At 54.9% G+C, this 20,735-nt stretch overlaps 1 protein-coding gene across 6 annotated transcripts in view; it reads left to right on the top strand.

Moving 5' to 3' along the window:
• The window catches only part of PXN (paxillin), a 62,254-nt gene extending 44,060 nt beyond the window's left edge, over positions 1-18,194 (top strand). For 2 of the 6 annotated variants that reach the window (XM_032241536.1, XM_032241547.1), the window contains exons 2-15: positions 3,730-3,956; positions 4,271-4,386; positions 4,772-4,908; positions 5,021-5,222; positions 5,985-6,120; positions 7,657-8,553; positions 10,488-10,763; positions 11,010-11,318; positions 11,929-12,030; positions 12,320-12,490; positions 12,596-12,769; positions 14,158-14,239; positions 14,385-14,533; positions 16,050-18,194. In XM_032241536.1, coding sequence (XP_032097427.1) covers positions 3,730-3,956; positions 4,271-4,386; positions 4,772-4,908; positions 5,021-5,222; positions 5,985-6,120; positions 7,657-8,553; positions 10,488-10,763; positions 11,010-11,318; positions 11,929-12,030; positions 12,320-12,490; positions 12,596-12,769; positions 14,158-14,239; positions 14,385-14,533; positions 16,050-16,316 — 3,245 coding nt within the window. In that variant the 3' untranslated portion in view covers positions 16,317-18,194. Of the gene's footprint in view, positions 1-1,177; positions 3,466-3,729; positions 3,957-4,270; positions 4,387-4,771; positions 4,909-5,020; positions 5,223-5,984; positions 6,121-7,656; positions 8,554-10,487; positions 10,764-11,009; positions 11,319-11,928; positions 12,031-12,319; positions 12,491-12,595; positions 12,770-14,157; positions 14,240-14,384; positions 14,534-16,049 lie in introns of those variants that run through there. The other 4 variants (XM_032241540.1, XM_032241555.1, XM_032241562.1 and 1 more) reach the window with 4 other exon arrangements.
• The last annotated feature ends 2,541 nt before the right edge of the window (positions 18,195-20,735 follow it).

Here is a 20,735-nt window from a genome sequence, read left to right as displayed (position 1 = left end):
GAGTAGCTGGGACTATAGACATGTGCCACCACACCCAGCTAATTTTTAATTTTTTTTTTTTTTTTTTTTAAAGACAGAGTCTCATTCTGTCACCCAGGCTGGAGTGCAATGGCACAATCTTGGCTCACTACAACCTCTGCCTCTTGGGTTCAAGCAATCCTCCTGCCTCAGCCTCCCAAGTAGCTGGGATTACAGACACCCACCACCATGCCTGACTAATTTTGTGTTTTTGTTTTGAAGCAGAGTCTTGCTCTGTCACCCAGGCTGGAATGCAGTGGCGTAATCTCGGCTCAATGCAACCTCCGCCTCCCGGGTTTCAAGCAATCCTCCTGCCTCAGCCTCCTGAGTAACTGGGATTACAGGTGTGCGCCACCACACCTGGCTGATTTTTGTATTTTTAGTAGAGATAGGGTTTCACTATGTTGGTCAGGCTGGTCTCCAACTCTTGACCTTGTGATCCACCCACCTTGGCCTCTCATAGTGCTGGGATTATAGGCATGAGCCACCGCGCCTGGCCCTAATTTTTGTATTTTTAGTAAAGACAGGGTTTCTTCATGTTGGTCAGGCTGGTCTTTAACTCCTGACCTCAGGTGATCTGCCCGCCCCAGTCTCCCAAAGTGCTGGGATTGCTGATGTGAGCCACTACGCCCGGCCAGCTACACTTTGAATGTTATTTTATTACTTTTCTCAAGGTTGTTCTTTTCATATTTTGACCAGATTCTACCCAGAAAAGACATAGAAGACTTAGGAGATATCAGTACTTTGCATCCTACCTACACTGCTCTACCTGGAGGAAGACGTTTTCTGGATTTTACAAAGCAAATAAAATCTGCTGTTTGTAGCTTCCAATGGGCTACAGAGCTTCCTCCTTCAGGGTCACGTGGGTCTGGAGGACCTGATGTTTACAGCTTTCAATGTACTTGTAACAGTTTTGTTTTGTTGAGATGGAGTCTTGCTCTGTTGCCCAGGCTGGAGTGCAGTGACACAGTCTTGGCTCACTGCAACCTCCACCTCCCGGGTTCAAGCAATTTTTCTGCCTCGGACTCTGGAGTAGCTGGGACTACAGGCACGTGCCACCACGCCTGGCTAATTTTTGTATTTTTAGTAGAGATGGGGTTTCACCATATTAGCCAGGCTGATCTCGAACTCATGACCTCGTGTCCACCTGCCTCAGCCTCCCAAAGTGCTGGGATTACAGGCCTGAGCCACCATGCCCAACCCCTCTGTTAGCCCTTATAAACCTCATACCAGTTCTTTGAGGTCAGAATTATTCAAGAGCTTACTGAGAAAACAGTCCCTGAAAAGCTAAGTGATTTGCCGTGTGGCATGGATAGTAAAGAGGAGAGCTGGCGTTTGAACTCAGGTCTGGCTTGACCTCAGAATGAGTGATCTTTTGTCTCTGTGCCCCAGGATTGCATCCTGTCACCAACACTCCACCAACCTATGGATCTGTGCTCAAAAGAGCCTGTTCACATCATAAACCAGAATCCAATCCATAAACCAAAAGCCCAGGCTCAGAATCACATTGTGTGGAGCGAGCGTTTGGTGGAGTCCCTGATTCAAAATGTTTGACGAGGAAGCCTGTTTGTCTTCTGCTGGGTGTTTGGAGCCCAAGACACCTGAGTTCAGAGTCCAGCATTGTCACTTCAGTCAGCGTTGGCAGTGTGGGGATGTGACTGTGCCTCTGAACCGCAGTTTTGCCATCTATGCTAGTGGCATTGTGAAGAGGATGGCAGGTAACACAGGTGAAGCTCCCGGCCCCAGTGGGCCTTCAAGGATGGCAGCCACTCCTGCCCCCTACCGGGGCTGCAGTCACTGCCTATTCTGGGGAGGCCTGTGGGGTTTTATAGCTGGCCCTGCCTGTGGTGGAGAAAGAGGGACCCACCCATCGCTGATTGGGCCCAGAGGAAATGAGGACACTGTGAGAAGCCAAGACAGCAGGTGTGGCCCTGGAGAGGCCGTGGGGATCGGCCTGGACATTGGTTCCTTTTCTGCTGTTATCTAGATACCTACCAACTCTAGTTCCGGTTTGCTAAAGACAGGAAGCCAGACCTCCTCCATGGGACCTGGAGTGGGAAGCAGCGGCTGCTGTAGGACTTAACCTTCTTCGGAGGTCAGGAGACCAGACCCGGGGTCCTGGGCCTTGGAACAGACTTTCTGTCTGTCTGGGCAGGAGCCAGGAGCCTGGGGTAGGTGTGGCCAGCCTTGAGGGTAGATCAGGACAGGCAGCTGGGAGAAGGTGTGGCCCCATCGACAGAGGCCCTGGGTGAGGGCCTTGCTTCTCTTTTCCCTCCACTGAATACAGGTTGGGGGACTGGGAGCAAGGCCAGAAGGAAGGATCAGACTGGCAAGCCTCACAGCTTGGGCCTCCAACATTCAGGAAGTTGAACACTTTAAATACGGTGTCATCTAGTAGTCATAGTGGCTTCTTACAGGCCAGGGTTTTTGGGGTTTGGGGCTTCCGAGGAGTCAGACAATCGTACCACTCACTACCTTTGTTATTCAGCGCGAACACCTCTGCCTCTCCAAGCCCACTTTCCTCATCCATGCAGGGAGAATCAGCATTCCAGCTTCACGGGGTATTAGGGGGATTAATGGAGACTGTGTACACACTGCTAGAATGCCTAGCAGTGTGCCTGGTACTAATAAGTGGCAATAAACACAGCCATTGCTTTTTAGATGTTTATTATCCCAAGGACTAGGAATGGAGCTCTCAGCTCTGTGGACCCAGCAGGTTACCAGGGAGCTGACAGCGAGCAAGTTGTGAATCGGGCAGGAATGAGGGTGTGGCACCCAGGGCGACAGGACCGTCTGCCTAGGCTGTCTGGGCCGTGGGGCTGTTGAGGGTCCCAGGAGGGGATGGAGGAGGTGGGGAGTCAGCAGGTCCTACCCCTGCCCCTCTATACCCTTCTTTTCTGGGGACTGGGGAGACCTAGTGCCCCCCTGTTGGCTGCCAGGTACCAGGGTAATGGAAGCTTGCACTGGAGGGCTGATTTGGCTCCCTTGCTGCTGTTAAAAGCAGAACAGTGGGGCCCTGGAGCCTCTGGGGCCGGGCTGTTTGCCAGACTTCCGCAGAAACAGCCAACCGAGCAATCTTGCCCCCTGCTCACTGAGTGGGTGGGGACCGCTGCACCAGCCTCACTCCAGCCCCCACCTCCCTGCACACCTTACTCCGTAAGCCTGGAGCCTCAGGAGGAGCCTGGCGCCTGGGCTTCTGCTTCCACCTGGTCAGGAGGGCAGGGGGCATCCTGAGTGCCCTTCTAGTCTGGGGCTAAGAAAGCCTAAGCTCTTGGAAATCAAGTGAGGGCCTGGCACTGCCAGGGCCCCTCCCTGTGACGTGGGGCCCCTCCCACCCATTCTCTGCGTGTTGCCCTGCAGATTCAGAGTTCCAGGCAGGCACTTCTCACTCGCAGCTGCGCGGCCCTGTCAGGAGGGAACGCAGCGCCAGGTGCCTGACTCCCGGAGGTAGGAGATCCCACGGGCAGCCCCAGAGCCCGCCTCTAGAGCACCTTCAGTCCCAGGCAGGCAGAAGAAGTCAGCTTTGGGAGCCAGTTCTTGGTTAGGCTGGTCAGGGCTGGTGGCTTCCTGTCCCGAGGCTGGTCATTTCTCCCATGGGTGGGGCAGGTGCTGGAAGGCATTAACTCTTGAGGTGCAGGCAGGGAGGGCCCTGCCACCGGAGAGTCCCCAGGATCCCAGTTCTCACCTGCTCCCCGCACCTTCTCTTTGCAGACGCCCTGCTGGCGGACCTGGAGTCCACCACCTCCCACATCTCCAAACGACCCGTGTTCTTGTCAGAGGAGACCCCCTACTCATACCCAACTGGAAACCACACATACCAGGAGATTGCCGTGCCACCCCCCGTGCCCCCACCCCCATCCAGCGAGGCCCTCAATGGCACGATCCTTGACCCCTTAGACCAGTGGCAGCCCAGCGGCTCTCGATTCATCCACCAGCAGGTGAGGTGGGGACAGGGGCAAGGAAAGCTGAAGAGGCTGTGGGGCAGAGGGAGCTTACCTGGCAGGGGCCTGGGGAGCCAGTGGATGGAATGGAATTGGGGAAGTCGGCCCGCCCCGACCAGATACTGCTCTTCCCACCCACCATGTGAGTGGGGCAGTGACCAAGTGGTTAATCACAGGTCTCCTGGCCCGACTGGAAATTCCCTGGTGAGACTAGCTCTGGGCAGGAGCCTCCTGGGGGTGACTTGGGCTGCTCCTGGCCCCGTTCTTTTTTCTCCCCTCGGGGTAGCCTCTGAACATTCTCCGTCTTGCAGCCTCAGTCCCCGTCACCTGTGTACGGCTCCAGTGCCAAAACTTCCAGTGCCTCTAACCCTCAGGACGGTGTTGGCTCTCCGTGCTCCCGAGTGGGTGAGGAGGAGCACGTCTACAGGTACTGCCCCAGCCTGCTCCGGGCAACTTCCCTCCTGCTCAGAAATCTCAGGGACCTGGCCAGGATGGGAGGCAGCGGGGCGACTGGCCCTTGCGGGGTTCTTCTGGTTTAAGCTGCAGAAGGCCTGTCGATGGGCTTCCTACCTAATCAGTGCCATCTCCAGTGGACATTCTGGGCTGTCATAGCATCTCCGTGTAGCTGGGGAGCTAAAGCAAGGCTTCCTTCCTCTCCTCTTCCTACCACGTCCCTTCCCCACCCTCTGTCCTCTTGCTGGAGAAGACTTCGCATCTCCTCTGCCTTGCTCTCCTTGGGAATTTGGGAACTGCCAAGCCAGTGCAAGGCCAGAGAGCATCTCTCACTGTCTTCTTTCCTTTGCCTCTCAAAGCTTCCCCAACAAGCAGAAATCAGCCGAGCCTTCACCAACCATAATGAGCACCTCCCTAGGCAGCAACCTTTCAGAGCTCGACCGCCTGCTGCTGGAACTGAATGCCGTGCAGCATAACTCGCCAGGATTCCCAGCAGGTAGGACCAGCTCCCTGGGCCAGGGTCTGCCGGGCCCCACGGCCCACCTGCTGACCTCTGGATCCCAGGAGGGCTCAAGAGCTGAGCAGTCTTTTTCTTTCCTCTCTGCAAGATGAGGCCAACTCAAACCCCCCACTTCCTGGGGCCCTGAGCCCCCACTATGGTGTCCCAGAGAATAACAGCCCCCTGGGGGGCAAAGCTGGGCCCCTGACGAAAGAGAAGCCTAAGCGGAATGGGGGCCGGGGCCTGGAGGACGTGCGGCCCAGTGTGGAGAGTCTCTTGGATGAACTGGAGAGCTCCGTGCCCAGCCCTGTGTGAGTACCCACTAGGCTCTCCCTGGGCAGGGAAGGGCTGGCCCAGCCCGCCCCGAGTCCAATGTCTGCCCTCTTGGCCCTGGCATCACCCATTCCCTCCAGTGTCTGCCGTCTGCCAGGCACTTGTGGATACCATCCCTGCCTTCAGCCAGTCACTACCAGTCAGAAAGGACAGACGCTATACATGCCAAGAGCACCTGGAGTTTAGCAGCTCTTAGCACAGGCTTTGGGGCCACACAATAGGGCTTGCATCTTGGCTCTGACAGTTCCTGTCAGCTCTCAAGCCTCAGTTTTCCCATCTGTAAAATGGGACAAGGGCTCATGGGATCGCTGCAATAAGACTACCTACCTGAATAAGGGTAAGAACCAATCATCCACCTAAAGTGCTTGGAATGGTTTTTGGCTCGCGGTGCATGACACACTTGGTGAGTGGTATGCATGCGAGCTCATATCAGTGCTGCTGTGTTCCTGCAGGAGCCTCGCCTCCACGTCCAGGGTTGTGGAGGAAACACACAGAGCGCCTGAGCTTGTTTCACAGGCCAGCTTTCAGTTGGACTGGGGGCCAGAGGCGTCTTGCTGGCACTTCCTGGTGCCATTGAACTGCCCTTTCTTCTCACTCAGTGAAGGGTCCCTAGGGAGTCAGTGGGCCTCCCTGGGGTTGGGGATGGTGGGACCCCAGTGTCCAAGCTGAGATGTCAATTTGATCCCTGGGAATTGTGGGGCTGACTGTGGGCTCCCCACCCATGCTGTGCCACCCTGCAGCCCTGCCATCACTGTGAACCAGGGCGAGATGAGCAGCCCGCAGCGCGTCACCTCCAGCCAGCAGCAGACACGAATCTCGGCCTCCTCGGCCACCAGGGAGCTGGACGAGCTGATGGCTTCACTGTCGGATTTCAAGGTGCCCTGCAAACCCTCCATCATCCCTGCCCTGCCACCCCTCCCTCAGCCTTCTCCTCCCTTACCTCAGTGTGAGTGGCTGGACCTTGGCCCCTCAGTGTTTGGGTGCCTTGCCTCTGAGCCAGGGACCCTGTCATGTCCTGGCCTTGCCGTGATGCCAAGAGGCAGGGAGGGCCAGGGAGGGCCGGGACAGCCTGCCAGAGGATTGCAGTAGCCTGTGAAGGCAGAGAAGTGCTCAGCTGGGACATTCCTTCCTCCCCGGGTGTTCCCAGCCACTCAGGTCGAGAGGATCAGGAGGCTGAGACACTGGGACAAAGAACCTTGTGTTGATGGCTGCTCTTGGTGGGGGAGGGCGTTCTCTGCTGGGCCATGTGGGACTTGGGAGCCCGTGCCTGAGAGGTCATTTGCCCTGGAGCCCCATCTCCCACGCTATGTCCCTCCTCAAAACATCCTCTTTCTTTCTGCCTCTGCTCCTGAATCCACACGCCTCCCTCAATACCCTTCTCCCATCCTTCTCCCTTGCCCTCCAGGGCCTCTGAGTTCCCACAAGCTCTGTCTGTGGGAAACCATGGGGCCAGTCTTCCACGAGTTGCCCTTCCCATTCCCTCCCCTGCCGGGCCTCCCCAGTCCTGCCAGGCCTGAGATGTTTAATTTACAGGATACAGTGTTTCCATGGGGATTGATACTGACAGAACTCACCAGCAGTTGCTGACTTCACACTTCCACGTGGGTCAGCTGGAGACCTTTGGGGCATGACCTAGGGAATATGAGATGGGGAGTGAAGGGTCCCTGCACCCTTGGGCCCGATGGTGCCTCCTTGACTCCCTCCAGCTGGGGTTTCATGGTGGGAGATGAGAGTGTGGCTGGGGTGGAGGGATGAGCCTGGGCCTGTGACCCTTGCGTGCTGTAGCTCCAGCTCCAGGCCAGTGGTTCCAAGCAGCCATGGTCAGAAGCCAGTAAGTTGGATTCAGGGCCTGGCCTAAGGGAGCTGTGCCCTGGTGCTTGTAAGGCTGTTGCTTTCTCAGACAGCCTGTGCCCTGATACCAGAAGAGGCAGCACTGGTTTTAGTCAGATCCCTGAAGCTAGGACTTGGGGTATAGGAAAGCTGGGATTGTCTAGGAGGACGTGGCTGAGTTGGGCCGGCGTCCGAGGAGGGCTCAGCAGCCCACTGGGGCTGGTTCTCTCTCCATCTGTGCCTGACTGTCTTCCCTAGTCACCTGGCTCCCCATTTGTCTGCCACACCTTGGTCTTTTCTTCCTTGTGTCCTGCCTGGGTGGCCCCACAGACCTGGCTCAATGGCTGCTTTCTCGTGCTTAGGTTTGATGAAGGCTAAATGCGTAAAGCCCAGGGAAGTCTTTTTGGGATCTGGGTCTCCTTCAAGGGCCAGTCCTGTGCATCAGCTTTGCAGCCACCTTGGTCGATATGGAAGGTGGCCCTCAGAGCCCTAAGGCCGAACACACTGCCTGCAGGGCGCAGCCTTCCTCACCCTCCCCATCTCTCTCTCTTTCCCCTCTGCCTTTCTCTTTTCCTCCTTCAGACCAGCTCCTCCACAGTGGCTCTCAGCACCCCGGGGCTGCTGCCCAGCTCTGCTCCGTCCTCACACGGCTCCCTTCCATCTTCTCCTTCTCCTCCTCCTCCCATGCCATCTGTATTCCTGCCACCCACCACTAAACCCTCCCCTCGAGGCCAGGGCCACACTCCGGAGTCCCCTTGTACTGAGCAGAGTGGACGAGGCCTTCTACCTCCTGTGGCCCCCAGCTGGCTTGATTTGGCTGGTCTTGGGGTGAAGCCTGACACCCTCAACTCAAGGTCTCCCTCTGTGGAGGGTTCTCTGGGGCCAGTAGGCACAAAGAGCCAGGGCCGAGATTGGAGGCACCTGCCTAATCTCACAAGTGAGCTCTCTGGGGCTCCTCGCTGCCACACTGTACCCCTTCCTGGGAGCACAGGTGCCCAGGAGCCTGGGGAGCCCCAGAGGCCACCAGCTAGCCCTCCATGCTCAGAGGAGGCCGTGACTGCCACATGGGAGGAGCCAAGGGCTTCGGAGGTATTCAAGCCTGAGAGAATCCCCCCATGTGGAGCTGCTCGAAGCTTCCAAGAAGTAGCAGAGCCAGCTGTTGTGGCAGTGGACTGGCAGGCCATCTTCCCAGAGACCTGGACTCTTACAGAGGAACACGGCCTACAGCAGGAGGGGCCAAGGCCAGAGTCAGAGAGGCTGCGAAGCAGCTGTCCTGCCCCAGTTACCAGGGAGCAGCTAGGTGGAAAGATGCCCGAGAAGGGAAGCGTGGCCAGGCCCACCCAGGGACCTGAGACCCAAAGGAGCCCAGAGGGTGCCACTGAAGCTGCCACCCAGGCCGGGAAGGAACAGCCAGAGCTTCTGTGTGCCATGGCCACAGGCACACCCAGCGCCACAGAGAGGATTTCCACCTCTGGCCAGGCAGGCGCCAGCTAGCATGGCTGCTGGGCATGGCCCTTGGCGGGTCTGAGTGTGGCCGCTCCTCGATAACTGCATGCAGCCTCCCACTCTGCGCGTGTCTGCTCTGCTTGGGCAGAAAATGCTGACGCCGTGGCCTGACCTGACAATCAGCTACTTGGCAGTGGCCTCTGTGGACCCGGCATTTCTCATAGCATCAACCCGCCTCTTGCTATGTTAAGGCTTTTTCCTTTCAGACAAGCTGGCCTCATCTGAAATGGTTTAGAAGCATGGACTTTGGAACCAGGTAGACCTAGATACAAACCACACCTCTAACACCTGCTACCTCTGTGACCTTGGGCAACCCTTCCCTGAGCCTCAGTTTTCTCATCTGTGAAATGGAGAGAATAATAGGCCATTTCCATTAGGGCTGTCCAGAGATCTAAATGAGAGAGTTCCTGGAAAGTATTTAGAACACAACATGTGGTCCCTCAATAGGCCATAGCTGACAGTACTTTTATTATTTGCTTTTTTTTTTTAAAGACAGGGTTTCACTGTGCAGATCAGGCTGGTCTCGAACTCCTGACCTCAGGTGATCTGCCCACCTCAGCCTCCCAAAGTGCTGGGATTACAGGCATGAGCTGCTGCTCCCAGCCTTTTATTATTTGCTTTTTGCTTAATTAAAACTTTATGCCCCTGGCTGGGTGCGGTGGCTTGTGCCTGTAATCCTAGTACTTTGGGAGACCAAGGGTGGATCACAAGGTCAAGAGATTGAGACCGTCCTGGCCAACATGGTGAAACCTCATCTCTACTAAAAATACAAAAATTAGCCGGGTGTGGCAGCAGGTGCCTGTAGTCCCAGCCACTCAGGAAGCTGAGGCAGGAGAATCACTGGTACCCAGGAAGTGGAGGTTGCAGGGAGATCCTGCCACTGCACTCCAGCCTGGCGGCAGTGAGGTAAGCCACTATGAGCATAAAGGTTTTATTTTCTTTTTTTGTAAGGTTTTATTTTCTTTTTATGTAAGCATAAAAGTTTTATTTTCTTCTTTTTTTTTTTGGGACAGAAAAATAAAACCTTTATGCCTCACCCTGGCACAGTGGCTTCTGCCTGTAATCTCAGGAGTTTGGGAGGCTGAGGCAGGAGGATCCCTTGAGCCCAGGAGTTTGAGACCAGCCTAGGCAACACAGCGAGACCCCGTCTCTACAAAAAATTAAAAAGTAGCTGGACATGGTGGGACAAGCCTATAGTCCAGCTGCTGGGGAGGCTAAAGTGGGAGGATCACTTGAGCCCAGGAGTTCAAGGCTGCAGTGAGTCATGATCACACCACTGCACTCAGCCTGACCAGCAGAACAAGACACTGTCTTAAAACAAACAAACAAACAAACAAAAAACCCAAATACCCTAAGATTTATGCCACTTTGGAAAACAAAACGAAAAAACCAAAAATCCCTAAAATGCTACCAACAAGTATGATAGCATAAGTATAATATTAGCATAATAATATAAACAAGAGAAAAAAACCAGTTAAAAAGTTTCTGGAAGGAAAGACTGTTTTTCTGTTATAATCACAAGAAAACAAGAAAGAAAAAGCCATATGCCCTGTCAGGGGCATCCATTTACGTCCTCTGGAATAATTATTGCACAAACCCTGTGAAGTAAACCAAGAAAATCCTGTAGTTCCATTTTAAGGATGGGCAAGCTGAGGCCCATGGCAGTTAAGTATCTTGCCCAAAGTCAGTGGCCAACTTGGAGGCGAATGCTGGGTCAGAGGTCCCGCTGGAAGCCTGTGTCCTGGAGCCAGTCCCATCTGCTCCCTCCTCGTGCCTCCACCCCACCTCCGCTTGGCTCTTTGGTGGTTTTCTTCTGTGCTCCCTCCCCTGAGGCATCTGAGTGTGGCCTGAGTGGCATTGTGCAAGCCCAGAGTGGGACGGTGACAGCCTCCCCTCCCCTCCCCCAGATCCGATCTGTGATCAGGAGGAGCCGGGAGACGGGCCACGCACACCCCATGTCCCGGGAGCCCTCCCCTCGCCGCCGGCTGGACCCTGCCACTCTGAGCAGGACCCCATCCCAGGAACGGCTCATCGCGGAGCTGCAGGGGCGGCTGGGCATCCAGCCTGAGGCAGAGGAGCCGGTGGAGGCAGCGGGGCCCTCTGCCGAGGACTGGCTGACCGAAGGCGTCGTCATCACTGTGCAGCCTCGTGGGAAGCGGGCTGGGGGGCAGCTTGTAGAGAAGGTGGCGTGGAGATGCCCAGGGCTGGGGCTGGGCCAGGGCCAGGCACCCTGGGTCCAGGTTCTTCCCTGTCCCCAGTGCTGGCCAGAGGGGAGGGTGGGGGTTTCTTGCTTCTGTGAACTTGGAAGACTGGCCCCACTCTTGGTGCAGAGTGGGAAGGCCCAGGGGGAGCCTGGGGAGGTCACCCCACCCCCACGGGCTGAGCGGATGATTTCCTCCTCATTGCTCTCCCTCCTTTCTTCTCCCCAGGTTATCTTCCCTCCTGGCTCTCCCATTCCCCTGAGAAGAACCATCTCTGTCCTGGCTTCTCCTTCTGTCCCTTTGCTCCAGCATCACACAGACGCCGAGGCCAGCAGCTCTTCTCCCCTGTCCAGCCTGCCTGCCCCCTCCTCCCTGGGACCCTCAGCTTGCACCTGTGATTCTTCTGGGGTTCGGAGTGCAGGGGAAGAGCCCCATGATGAGGGGGTGCAGGGCCCCACCCTTCCCACTCCTGTACCCCATACCATGAGGTCCGTGGGCTGCCAGACCGACGAGGACCCGCTCTTCCCCGCAATGCAGGCAGGCCTTAAAGGGGCCCCTCCCTTTCTGCTCCCTGTCCTAGTGCCTGAGCCGTCCCCACTCTGCACACACACATGTGCACACACACATGCGCACACACATACACACTCAGATACCCTCCTTCCCTCTATCCATAAGCTCCTGCCTTAAACCTCGACCCTGGTCTCCCCACCTCGGGAGGTCTACTGCCCTCTCGCCATTCTGTGGGTCCCTCCCATCTGTCCCTTCCTCGAGTGGTCCTCGGGACTGCCCTGGGCTCCAATCAAGGAAGCCACTCCAGAAGGGAGACTAGAAACCTGTCTCCTCCCCTTTTGGCCCCCAGGCCCAGTGCCTGCTGAGGCCTCTTCGCTCTGAGCCCGGCCACCTGCCCTTGCCATGTCCTCTGCCTCTGGTCAGCTCCCCTCCCCTCCTTGTCCTTCGTCTCTCCCGGGTCTCTCTCTCAGGGCTCTTTTTCTCCAAATTTTTTTCCCCAGTTTTTGTCCTGCTGGTGGGGGAGAAACCCTCAGATCTCATACTAGATTCCCTTTTAGTCCAGTGGCAAGGTCTCTTATTCTTTCTTCTTTAATTTTTTAAAAAAGATTTCTTATCCTCATCTCTTCCCCTATCTAAGATCCAGGGCCTGGAGCAAAGAGCGGATGGGGAGCTGTGCTGGGCAGCCGGCTGGCCTCGGGACAGCGGGCGGAGCAGCCCTGGAGGGCAGGACGAGGGAGGGGTCAGTGCCAAGGCTGGGCTGGGTGTCCTGCGCGTCGTGCTCTCCCTGGGCTTGGCCGTGCTTGCTGGGTGCCCTGAGCCTTTCTGACCCCCGGTGGGCTCCTCCGACCACTGGGAGTCCTGCTGACGTCACACCCACTTTAGGGCTCCTGGCCCCTGGAGGAGGTTGTACTTCTTGTCTCCATCAGCTCAGCTGTCCAGGAGGAAGAAAAGTCTCCCCATCCCTGTGCTGCCAGACACTGTACCCTGAGCCTCAGGGGTCCTGACCAGCCCCCTCCCTGTCTCTACAGTTCATGACCCAGGGGAAGACAGGGAGCAGCTCACCTCCGGGGGGGGCCCCGAAGCCCGGGAGCCAGCTAGACAGCATGCTGGGGAGCCTGCAGTCCGACCTGAACAAGCTGGGGGTTGCCACAGTCGCCAAAGGAGTCTGCGGGGCCTGCAAGAAGCCCATCGCTGGGCAGGTGATGAGAGGGAGAGGGAGCGAGGTGGCCAGTGGGCCCCTCTGCAGGGGTGGGGATGCTCCGGGCCTGGCCTCGGCCCTGCACGCATTTCATCTTCCTCCTCAGGTTGTGACCGCCATGGGGAAAACGTGGCACCCTGAGCACTTCGTCTGCACCCACTGCCAGGAGGAGATTGGATCCCGGAACTTCTTCGAGCGGGACGGACAGCCCTACTGTGAGAAGGACTACCACAACCTCTTCTCCCCGCGCTGCTACTACTGCAACGGGCCCATCCTGGATGTGAGTTCCTACCCGGGCACCACGCCTACTCGGCTCATTCCATCTTCACCGTGGCCCTCTGACGGTGCAGGGGGCACCGTCGGAGCCTCAGAGAGGTCACATGCCTGAGGCTCACAGGGCCAGGGAACAGTGTGGCCGGATTCAAACCCACATCTGAACCATAGCCTGTCCCAATGCGTGTCCAGCAGCCCCACCTCCCTTCACCTCCCATCTCAATTCCCTTCTGTGGAGACCCCCGGCACTCAGGAGCCTGAGCAGATATATGGAGTTGGATGCCGGCTGTCTCCCACTCCTGCTCTGTGAACTTAGGAAATGCCTGGCCTCTCTCAGACTATGTTTCTTCACTTACAAAATGAGAGTCATAGGCCGGGTGTGATGGCTCACGCCTGTAATCCCAGCACTTTGAGAGGCCTAGGCAGGCAGATCACCTGAGGTTGGGTGTTTGAGACCAGCCTGACCAACATGGAGAAACCCTGTCTCTACAAAAATACAAAATTAGCTGAGTGTGGTGGCGCATGCCTATAATCCCAGCTACTCGGGAGGCTGAGGCAGGAGAATTGCTTGAACCTGGGAGGTAGAGATTGTGGTGAGCCGAGATCACGCCATTGCATTCCAGCCTGGGCAACAAGAGCAAAACTCCGTCTCAAAAAAAAAAAAAAGTGGTGGCGCATGCTTATAACCCCAGCTACTCAGGAGGCTGAGGCAGGAGAATCTCTTGAACCCGGGAGGCGGAGGTTGCAGTGAGCCAAGATCACGCGACTGCACTCCAGCCTGGGTAGTAGAGTGAGACTCTGTCTCAAAAAAAAAAAAAAAGAGGCCAGGCGCGGTGGCTCAAGCCTGTAATCCCAGCACTTTGGGAGGCCGAGGCGGGTGGATCACGAGGTCAAGAGATCGAGGCCATCCTGGTCAACATGGTGAAACCCCGTCTCTACTAAAAATACAAAACATTAGCTGGGCATGGTGGTGCGTGCCTGTAATCCCAGCTACTATGGAGGCTGAGGCAGGAGAATTGCCTGAACCCGGGAGGCAGAGGTTGCAGTGAGCCGAGATCGCGCCATTGCACTCCAGCCTGGGTAACAAGAGCGAAACTCCGTCTCAAAAAAAAAAAAAAAAAAGAAAAAGAAAAAAAAGGGAATCACAATAGAACCTGTGACCTCTACTTGGGGTGAGGATTAAAGGAGAGGGTGTGGATCCGGCATGTCCCATCCTCAGCAACTCTGCCTTCTTAGAGGCATTCGTAGCACAATTAGCAGAGACCCTGATCTTGGGAGTGTTTTGCTCTGTGTGGCTATGAGTTGTGGGTGGAGGATGGTCTTGCTGGGAGTCTCAGTCGTGAGATCTGTCCAGTGCGGTGGAGCTCAGCCTTGATCCACACTTTGTTTTCACAGAAAGTGGTGACAGCCCTTGACCGGACGTGGCACCCTGAACACTTCTTCTGTGCCCAGTGTGGAGCCTTCTTTGGTCCTGAAGGTATGGGCTGGGCCGACAGGCTGACTCGCCTTCTCTTAGGAGGGCTGGGGAGGCGGGGGTGGGAGACGCTGCTGAGGCTGGAGTCAGGGTGGCTCTACTTCTGGAACCCTGAAAGAACTGTGCCTCCAAAACCCCCGCTCCCCAGGATTCCACGAGAAGGACGGCAAGGCCTACTGCCGCAAGGACTACTTCGACATGTTTGCGCCCAAGTGTGGCGGCTGTGCCCGGGCCATCCTGGAGAACTACATCTCGGCCCTCAACACACTGTGGCATCCCGAGTGCTTCGTGTGCCGGGTAAGGAGCCCCTGACCGCATCTGGAGGGGACTGGGAGCAGGGAGTGGGGAGAGAGGGGTCTTCTGCATTGTGCTCTCTGGATCCAACTCCGAGGCCTCATTTGGGGTTATTAATAGGGGGAGCTGGCAGGGGGTCCAGTAGGTCCTGGGCCAGGACTTGTACTGAGGCTGGGACAAACCAGGAGCAAGGTAGACATGTCCCCCTCCAGCCCTGTGCAGAGGCCCTGGCCATTCCTATTCGGGAGGAGAGTGTGTGAGAATTGAATGAGATAATGCAAGTATTTAGCAGACTCGACAGAAGTGGGCGGTGGTTTCCAAAACCACTGCATTCTGGGGCCCCGCAGAGGTTATTAGGGATTCAAAAGGGCTCTCTGACCAAATGAGTTGGGGAACAGTGTTCCCTGCAAGACTTCTCAGAGCCTTTTCTTTCCTTTTTTGTTTTTGAGATGAGGTCTCACTCTGTTGCCCAGGCTGGAGCGCAGTGGTGCGATCTCGGCTCACTGCCACCTCCACCTCCTGGGTTCCAGTGATTCTCCCGCCTCAGCCTCCCAAGTAGCTGGGATTACAGGCACCCACCACCATGCCTGGCTAATTTTTTGTATTTTTAGTAGAAATGGGGTTTCACCATGTTGGCCAGGCTGGCTCAAACTCCTGACCACAGGTGACCCGCCTGCCTCGGCCTCCCAAAGTGCTGGGATTACAGGTGTGAGCCACCACGCCCGGCCCCTCCCAGAGCCTTTTCTACGTACATGTGCACGTGACTCTCCAATGAGAATCTGGGATGCAGAGTTTGACCACAGACCAGTGTCAGCACCTGTGTTTCTGGGAGCAGTGTTACAGCCACCTGGCTAAGCACCCAGCAGTCAGACCTATGTAAGATCCAGGCTGTGAACTCAGTACTGCATAACCCTGGGCCAGTCACATCATCGCTGCACCTCAGTTGCCTCCCTGTTGGGAGAATTAAATAATCCCAGCACTGTGGGAGGCCAAGTTGGGAGGATTGCTGGAGGCCAAGTTTGACCAGCATGCGCAATATAGTGAGACTCTCATCTCTATAAAAAAATTTTTTTAATATAGTAAAAATAGGCCAGGCGTGGTGGCTCACGCCTGTAGTCCCAGCACTCTGGGAGGCTGAGATGGGCAGATCACCTGAGGTCAGCTGGAAGTTCAAGACTGGCCTGGCCAATGTGGAGAAATTCTGTCTCTACTAAAGAAAAAAAAAAATTATCCAGGTGTGGTGGCATGTGCCTGTAATCCCAGCTACCCAGGAGGCCGAGGCAGAAGAATTGCTTGAACCCAGGAGGCTGGGGTTGCAGTGAGCCAAGATTGTGCCATTGCACTCCAGCCTAGGTGACAGAGCAAGACTCAGTCTCAAAAAATAAATAAGTAAATAAAATAAAAAATAAAAATCAGTGTTATTTTAGGACAGCATGGCACGTATGAAATTTCTAGCAAGTAGGATGCACCAGGGGTGTGCTGACATGCCCGTCTCTAAGCCCCTCTCTCCGCCTGGCAGGAATGCTTCACGCCATTCGTCAACGGCAGCTTCTTCGAGCACGACGGGCAGCCCTACTGTGAGGTACACTATCACGAGCGGCGTGGCTCGCTGTGCTCTGGCTGTCAGAAGCCCATCACCGGGCGCTGCATCACCGCCATGGCCAAGAAGTTCCACCCCGAGCACTTCGTCTGTGCCTTCTGCCTCAAGCAGCTCAACAAGGGCACCTTTAAGGAGCAGAACGACAAGCCTTACTGTCAGAACTGCTTCCTCAAGCTCTTCTGCTAGGCGCCCTGTCCCTGTCTCTGCCCCCCTCCCCAGCCAGCATCCCCAACTGCTACTGTGACCCAGAGACCTCGCCCTGGGGTGAAGGGGTAAACCCGACTGAAACTGGAACCCTCCTGTCCATGGCTGGTGCAGGATGGACAGAGGGCCGTGAGGGGTCTCCCTGCTTGTCTTCACCCTTGCTGGAACCTCTGGGCCCCCTCCTTCCTCCTGCAGCTCTCCCCAGGCTGCTCACTCTCCATCCTCCCCAGAGCTGGAGGCTGGGGGCCCACCCCAGCCCACGTACGTTCCATGAACTGGCCTGGCCAGCACCCCACACTGGAGCCATCTCTTCCTCATATTTCAGCAGTGCAGCCAGGGGCGGGGGACAGGGAAGGGCAGGCTGGGTCTGTTGGGGTCTCTTTTTATCCTTATTTCTCCCCCGACCTAACTGTCTTTGTTCTGTGAGTACTGGGGGACACCCGGCTCCCTCCAGACAATGCCAGCATAGATCCATCCATCCAAAGGCAGAGAACCTAAGGGGCCATGGAAGGTTCTCTGTGCTCCTCCTACCCTTCCAGCGCCCTAGGCCTGGACGACTGCCCCTGCCTTTATCCGCCTTCCCCTTTTATACCTGCTCTGGTTCTACTGAGAAAAGCCTCTCCAGCAATAATGTTTTATAGCCACTTCCTCCATCTCCGGGACAGCGTGCCTGGACACTGTACTGACTTTGATAGATTTCTACACTGAGGTTTGAATTCATATCGCCTGAGTTGCTTTTACTTCTGTATACAAAATGATTTTGAAGAGATTTTAAAGACGTTCCCTTTTGTATTCTCCTTGTCCACCGCCACTGGGCCTGTCGCTGACGGTGGCCCTGGTGTGGAGTTGGCTTTGTACTGAGGGCTGGGGTGGGAAAGCAATTTGTATTTTATGTTTTTTTGGCACAAGCAGGTGAACTGGGAGCAGCTCTGACTCCTGCTCTTTCACTTCACAGCTCACCAGGACTGTTTTATAAACTGCTGTATTTGGAAGCCCCTTCTTACTTCCCAGGCCAGCAAGCTCTTCACTGAAACTGGTTGAAGAGTGTCTCGCCCTTTCGGGGCTGGAATTCTGAACCTCATCTGTTCTGTCTCTGCAGGAGAAGGGGAAAGTCTGTTTTGGGGGGCTGCTTCCTGTCTGAGTAAGCCCTCAGGAGCCTCTGCTCCCCCGTGAACCCCTGAAACTTCTCAGCCTCTACCGCTTCTCTGGGGCCCTCTTCTGCCTTCTCAGGAAAGCGGGTGTCTGATTTTGGCCGTCAGGACTCCGACGTCTCATTGGTTTTGTTGATTTCCTCTGGGCATATCCCTCCCCTAGATGTGCTCTCCCGGGAGCCTGGGTCTGTCTCCTCCCCATTCACTTGTGGGATCGGCACTCAGGGGGTCTGGAAAGAAGGTCATAAGGGAGTGTGATAGGATTTGGGGCAGAGGGACAAACTCCTCTGGGGAAACCCCCAGAGCTCCTGACTGAGAATGAAAGAGGAGCCTGGCCTTAGGCTCCTGATCAAGAGAAAGGGGCCCCACCGGGGTCTCACGGGGAGAGTCCAGACCACTCCACTGGCCTCCTGGCAGAAGCCAAGTGTGCTGGGGTCTCAGAAGAGGGTCCCTCCTTTGTAGCTGTGGGGAGGTCAGCCTGGCCCCTCTGGAGGTTTCCCCTTCTACCCACAGGCCTTACCGCTCTGTTTACAGTGACCTGCCCTAGACCTTCTCCAAGAGGGACTGGGGTTTCTGGGGTCCACTCCCTGAGTCAATGGTTATTTGAAAATTTGACTTTCATTTTATTTTTTTCTCTGTAAACATCTAACCTGGCTTTTCCCATTTCAGTTCCTGTGATTTATGCCAATAAAGTTTGCCGTGATTTTCACCTGTGTTAGTGCCATTTCTTGGTGGCCTGAGATAACCCCGTGGTCCCAGCAGAGACCAAACCCACCCCAGATGCAGCAGAGTCACCAGATTGAGGGTGAATTGTGGATGTTTCCTTTCTTAAGGTCAAAATCCCTGGGGCTGGGGTCTGTGGTCCTTGCCTGTGGTCACAGGTCCTCTCCGTGTGCTTTGCTCTTGCCTGTTGGTGAGGACAGGCTGGGGAGCAGCGGGACTGACCCTTGTGGGCAGGGCCTTCCCGGGGTGTGATCACCTGGGTTTACCAAGGGCAGCCTCACTCACAAGGGCCTGTGGGTGGCCTTCCACTCATTTAGAGACAGGGAAAGAGACTCTAAGACAAGAACCTACATGTTCAAGGCAATCAGTGAGGGCAGAGCCATGATGTGAACCCCAGGCTTGCCTCTGCCTGTGTTCCTGCACTGAACTGCTGTGCCTGAGCCCACACAGCTTGGGTGTAGCCCCTTCCTGCCGAAGTCAGCTACTTGAGTTGAGGATGGGTCTCTACTGCCTCCGCATGGTCATGACCGTATTTGCATGCTTCCTCTTTGGTCAGATCCAGAGCACCAGTCCTAGGCCCTAGAGCAACGATGGCCAATCTTTTTTTTTTTTAGATACAGTATCACTCTGCCCAGGTTGGAGTACAGTGGCATGATCTCGGCTCACTGCAACCTCTGCCTCCTGGGTTCAAGCGATACTCCTGCCTCCTGCCTCAGCCTCCTACGTAGCTGGGATTACAGGCACCTGCCACTATGCCTGGCTAATTTTTGTATTTTTAGTAGAGCAAGGGTTTCACCATGTTGGCCAGGCTGGTCTCAAACTCCTGACCTCGAGTGATCTGCCTCGGCCTTCCAAAGTGCTGGGATTTTAGGTGTGAGTCACCATTCCTGGCATTTTTTTTTTTTTTTTTTTTTGAGATGGAGTCTTGCTCTGTTCCCCAAGCTAGAATGTAGTGGCATGTCCTTGGCTCACTGTAGCCTCTGCCTCCCAGGTTCAAGCAATTCTCATGCCTCAGCCTCTCAGGTAGCTGAGATGACAGTGCCCACCACCATACCCAGCTAATTTTTTTATTTTTAGTAGAGACGGATCTTCACCACGTTAGCCAGGCTGGTCTTTAACTCCTGGCCTCAAGTGATCTGCCCACTTTGACCTCCCAAAGTGCTGGGATTATAAGCATGAGCCACTGCGCCTGCTGGGTGTCCGATCTTTTGGCTTCCTGGGGCCACATCGGAAAAAAAATTGTCTTGGGACACACATAAAATACACTAACACCAATGATAGCTGATGAACTAAAAAAAAAAAAAAAATCACAAATCTCATAATGTTTAAAGAAAATGTACAAATTTGCTTTAGGCCGCATTCAAAGCTGTCCTGGGCCACATGCAACCCACAGGCCATGGATTGGACAGGCTTTCCCTAGAGCTTCCTGGCCAGCTTTGTTTCACCTTGAGCTGTGTCTTCACAGCTTCCCTGCTGTTTCAAATGGTTCTCCAAAAGCAGCATGTTGAATTCTAGTCTAAACCCTTCCCATGCTATAGTGAGCTCAGAAGTGAAAATTACCTGCAACCCTCACCCAAAGAGAATGACAGGACCAGGCTCTGTGGCTCAGGCCTATAATCCTAGCATTTTGGGAAGCCAAGGTGGAAGGATCACTTGAGCCCAGAAGTTCAAGAGAGTAACTTGGTTTATTCTTCTAGCCCATGTTGGATTTATCTTATTTCTAGAAATGGATATGCTATATTTCATTGTAATTTGCTTTTCACTTTGCTTTGTGGATATTTTCCCATGTCAATAAATATAGATCTACACCATTTTCTAACGGCTTCATGGTATTCCGTTATATTGATGTACTACAATTAGAGATGATATTTATATCATCAGAGCTAAGAGGCCCTTGGAGATGTACCTTTTGCATATGTATATACTTGGAAAAGTGCATTCAGAGGGAGGCAGACTCGGGGTTTGGAAGGGACTGTATAGCACAGTGAGCCCCAGGGGCTTTGAACTTCCTCCTAGATTTCAGTTCTGAAGCCATCGCTTACTGGCTGAGAGACTTGGGCAAATTATTTAACCTTCCTGTGAGTATTCTCATCGATAAAATGGGCGTACTAACACAGGGCTGTATCTCCTCAGAGGACTGTTGCGAAGATTAGCTTCAGTAATGTACTCAGGTTGATGCTAAGCGTGCAGTAATACATGACCATCAAAAAGAGATCTCAGGGTTGGGCAAGATGGCTCATGCCTGTAATCCCAGCAATTTAGGAGGCCAGGGTGGGAGGATCACTTGAGTTCAGGAGTTTGACACCAATCTGGACAATATGGCGAAACCCCAACTATACAAAAAATTAGCCAGGTGTGGTGGTGTGCACCTGTAGTCCCAGCTTCTTGGGAGGATCGTTTCAGCCTGGGAGGTCAAGGCTGCAAGAAGCTGAGATCGCTCCACTGCACTCTCCCTGGGCAACAGAGAGAGACTCCTTCTCAAAAAAAAAAAAAAAAAAAAAGATTTGATGGAGGTGAATCACTCTGT

Source organism: Sapajus apella, unplaced genomic scaffold (assembly GCF_009761245.1).
Source record: "Sapajus apella isolate SASKATOON/1434 unplaced genomic scaffold, GSC_monkey_1.0 scaffold2, whole genome shotgun sequence".
NCBI lineage: Eukaryota > Metazoa > Chordata > Mammalia > Primates > Cebidae > Sapajus > Sapajus apella.
The sequence above is the reverse complement of the archived record's forward strand: the minus strand, read 5'-3'. Positions and strand labels throughout refer to the sequence as shown.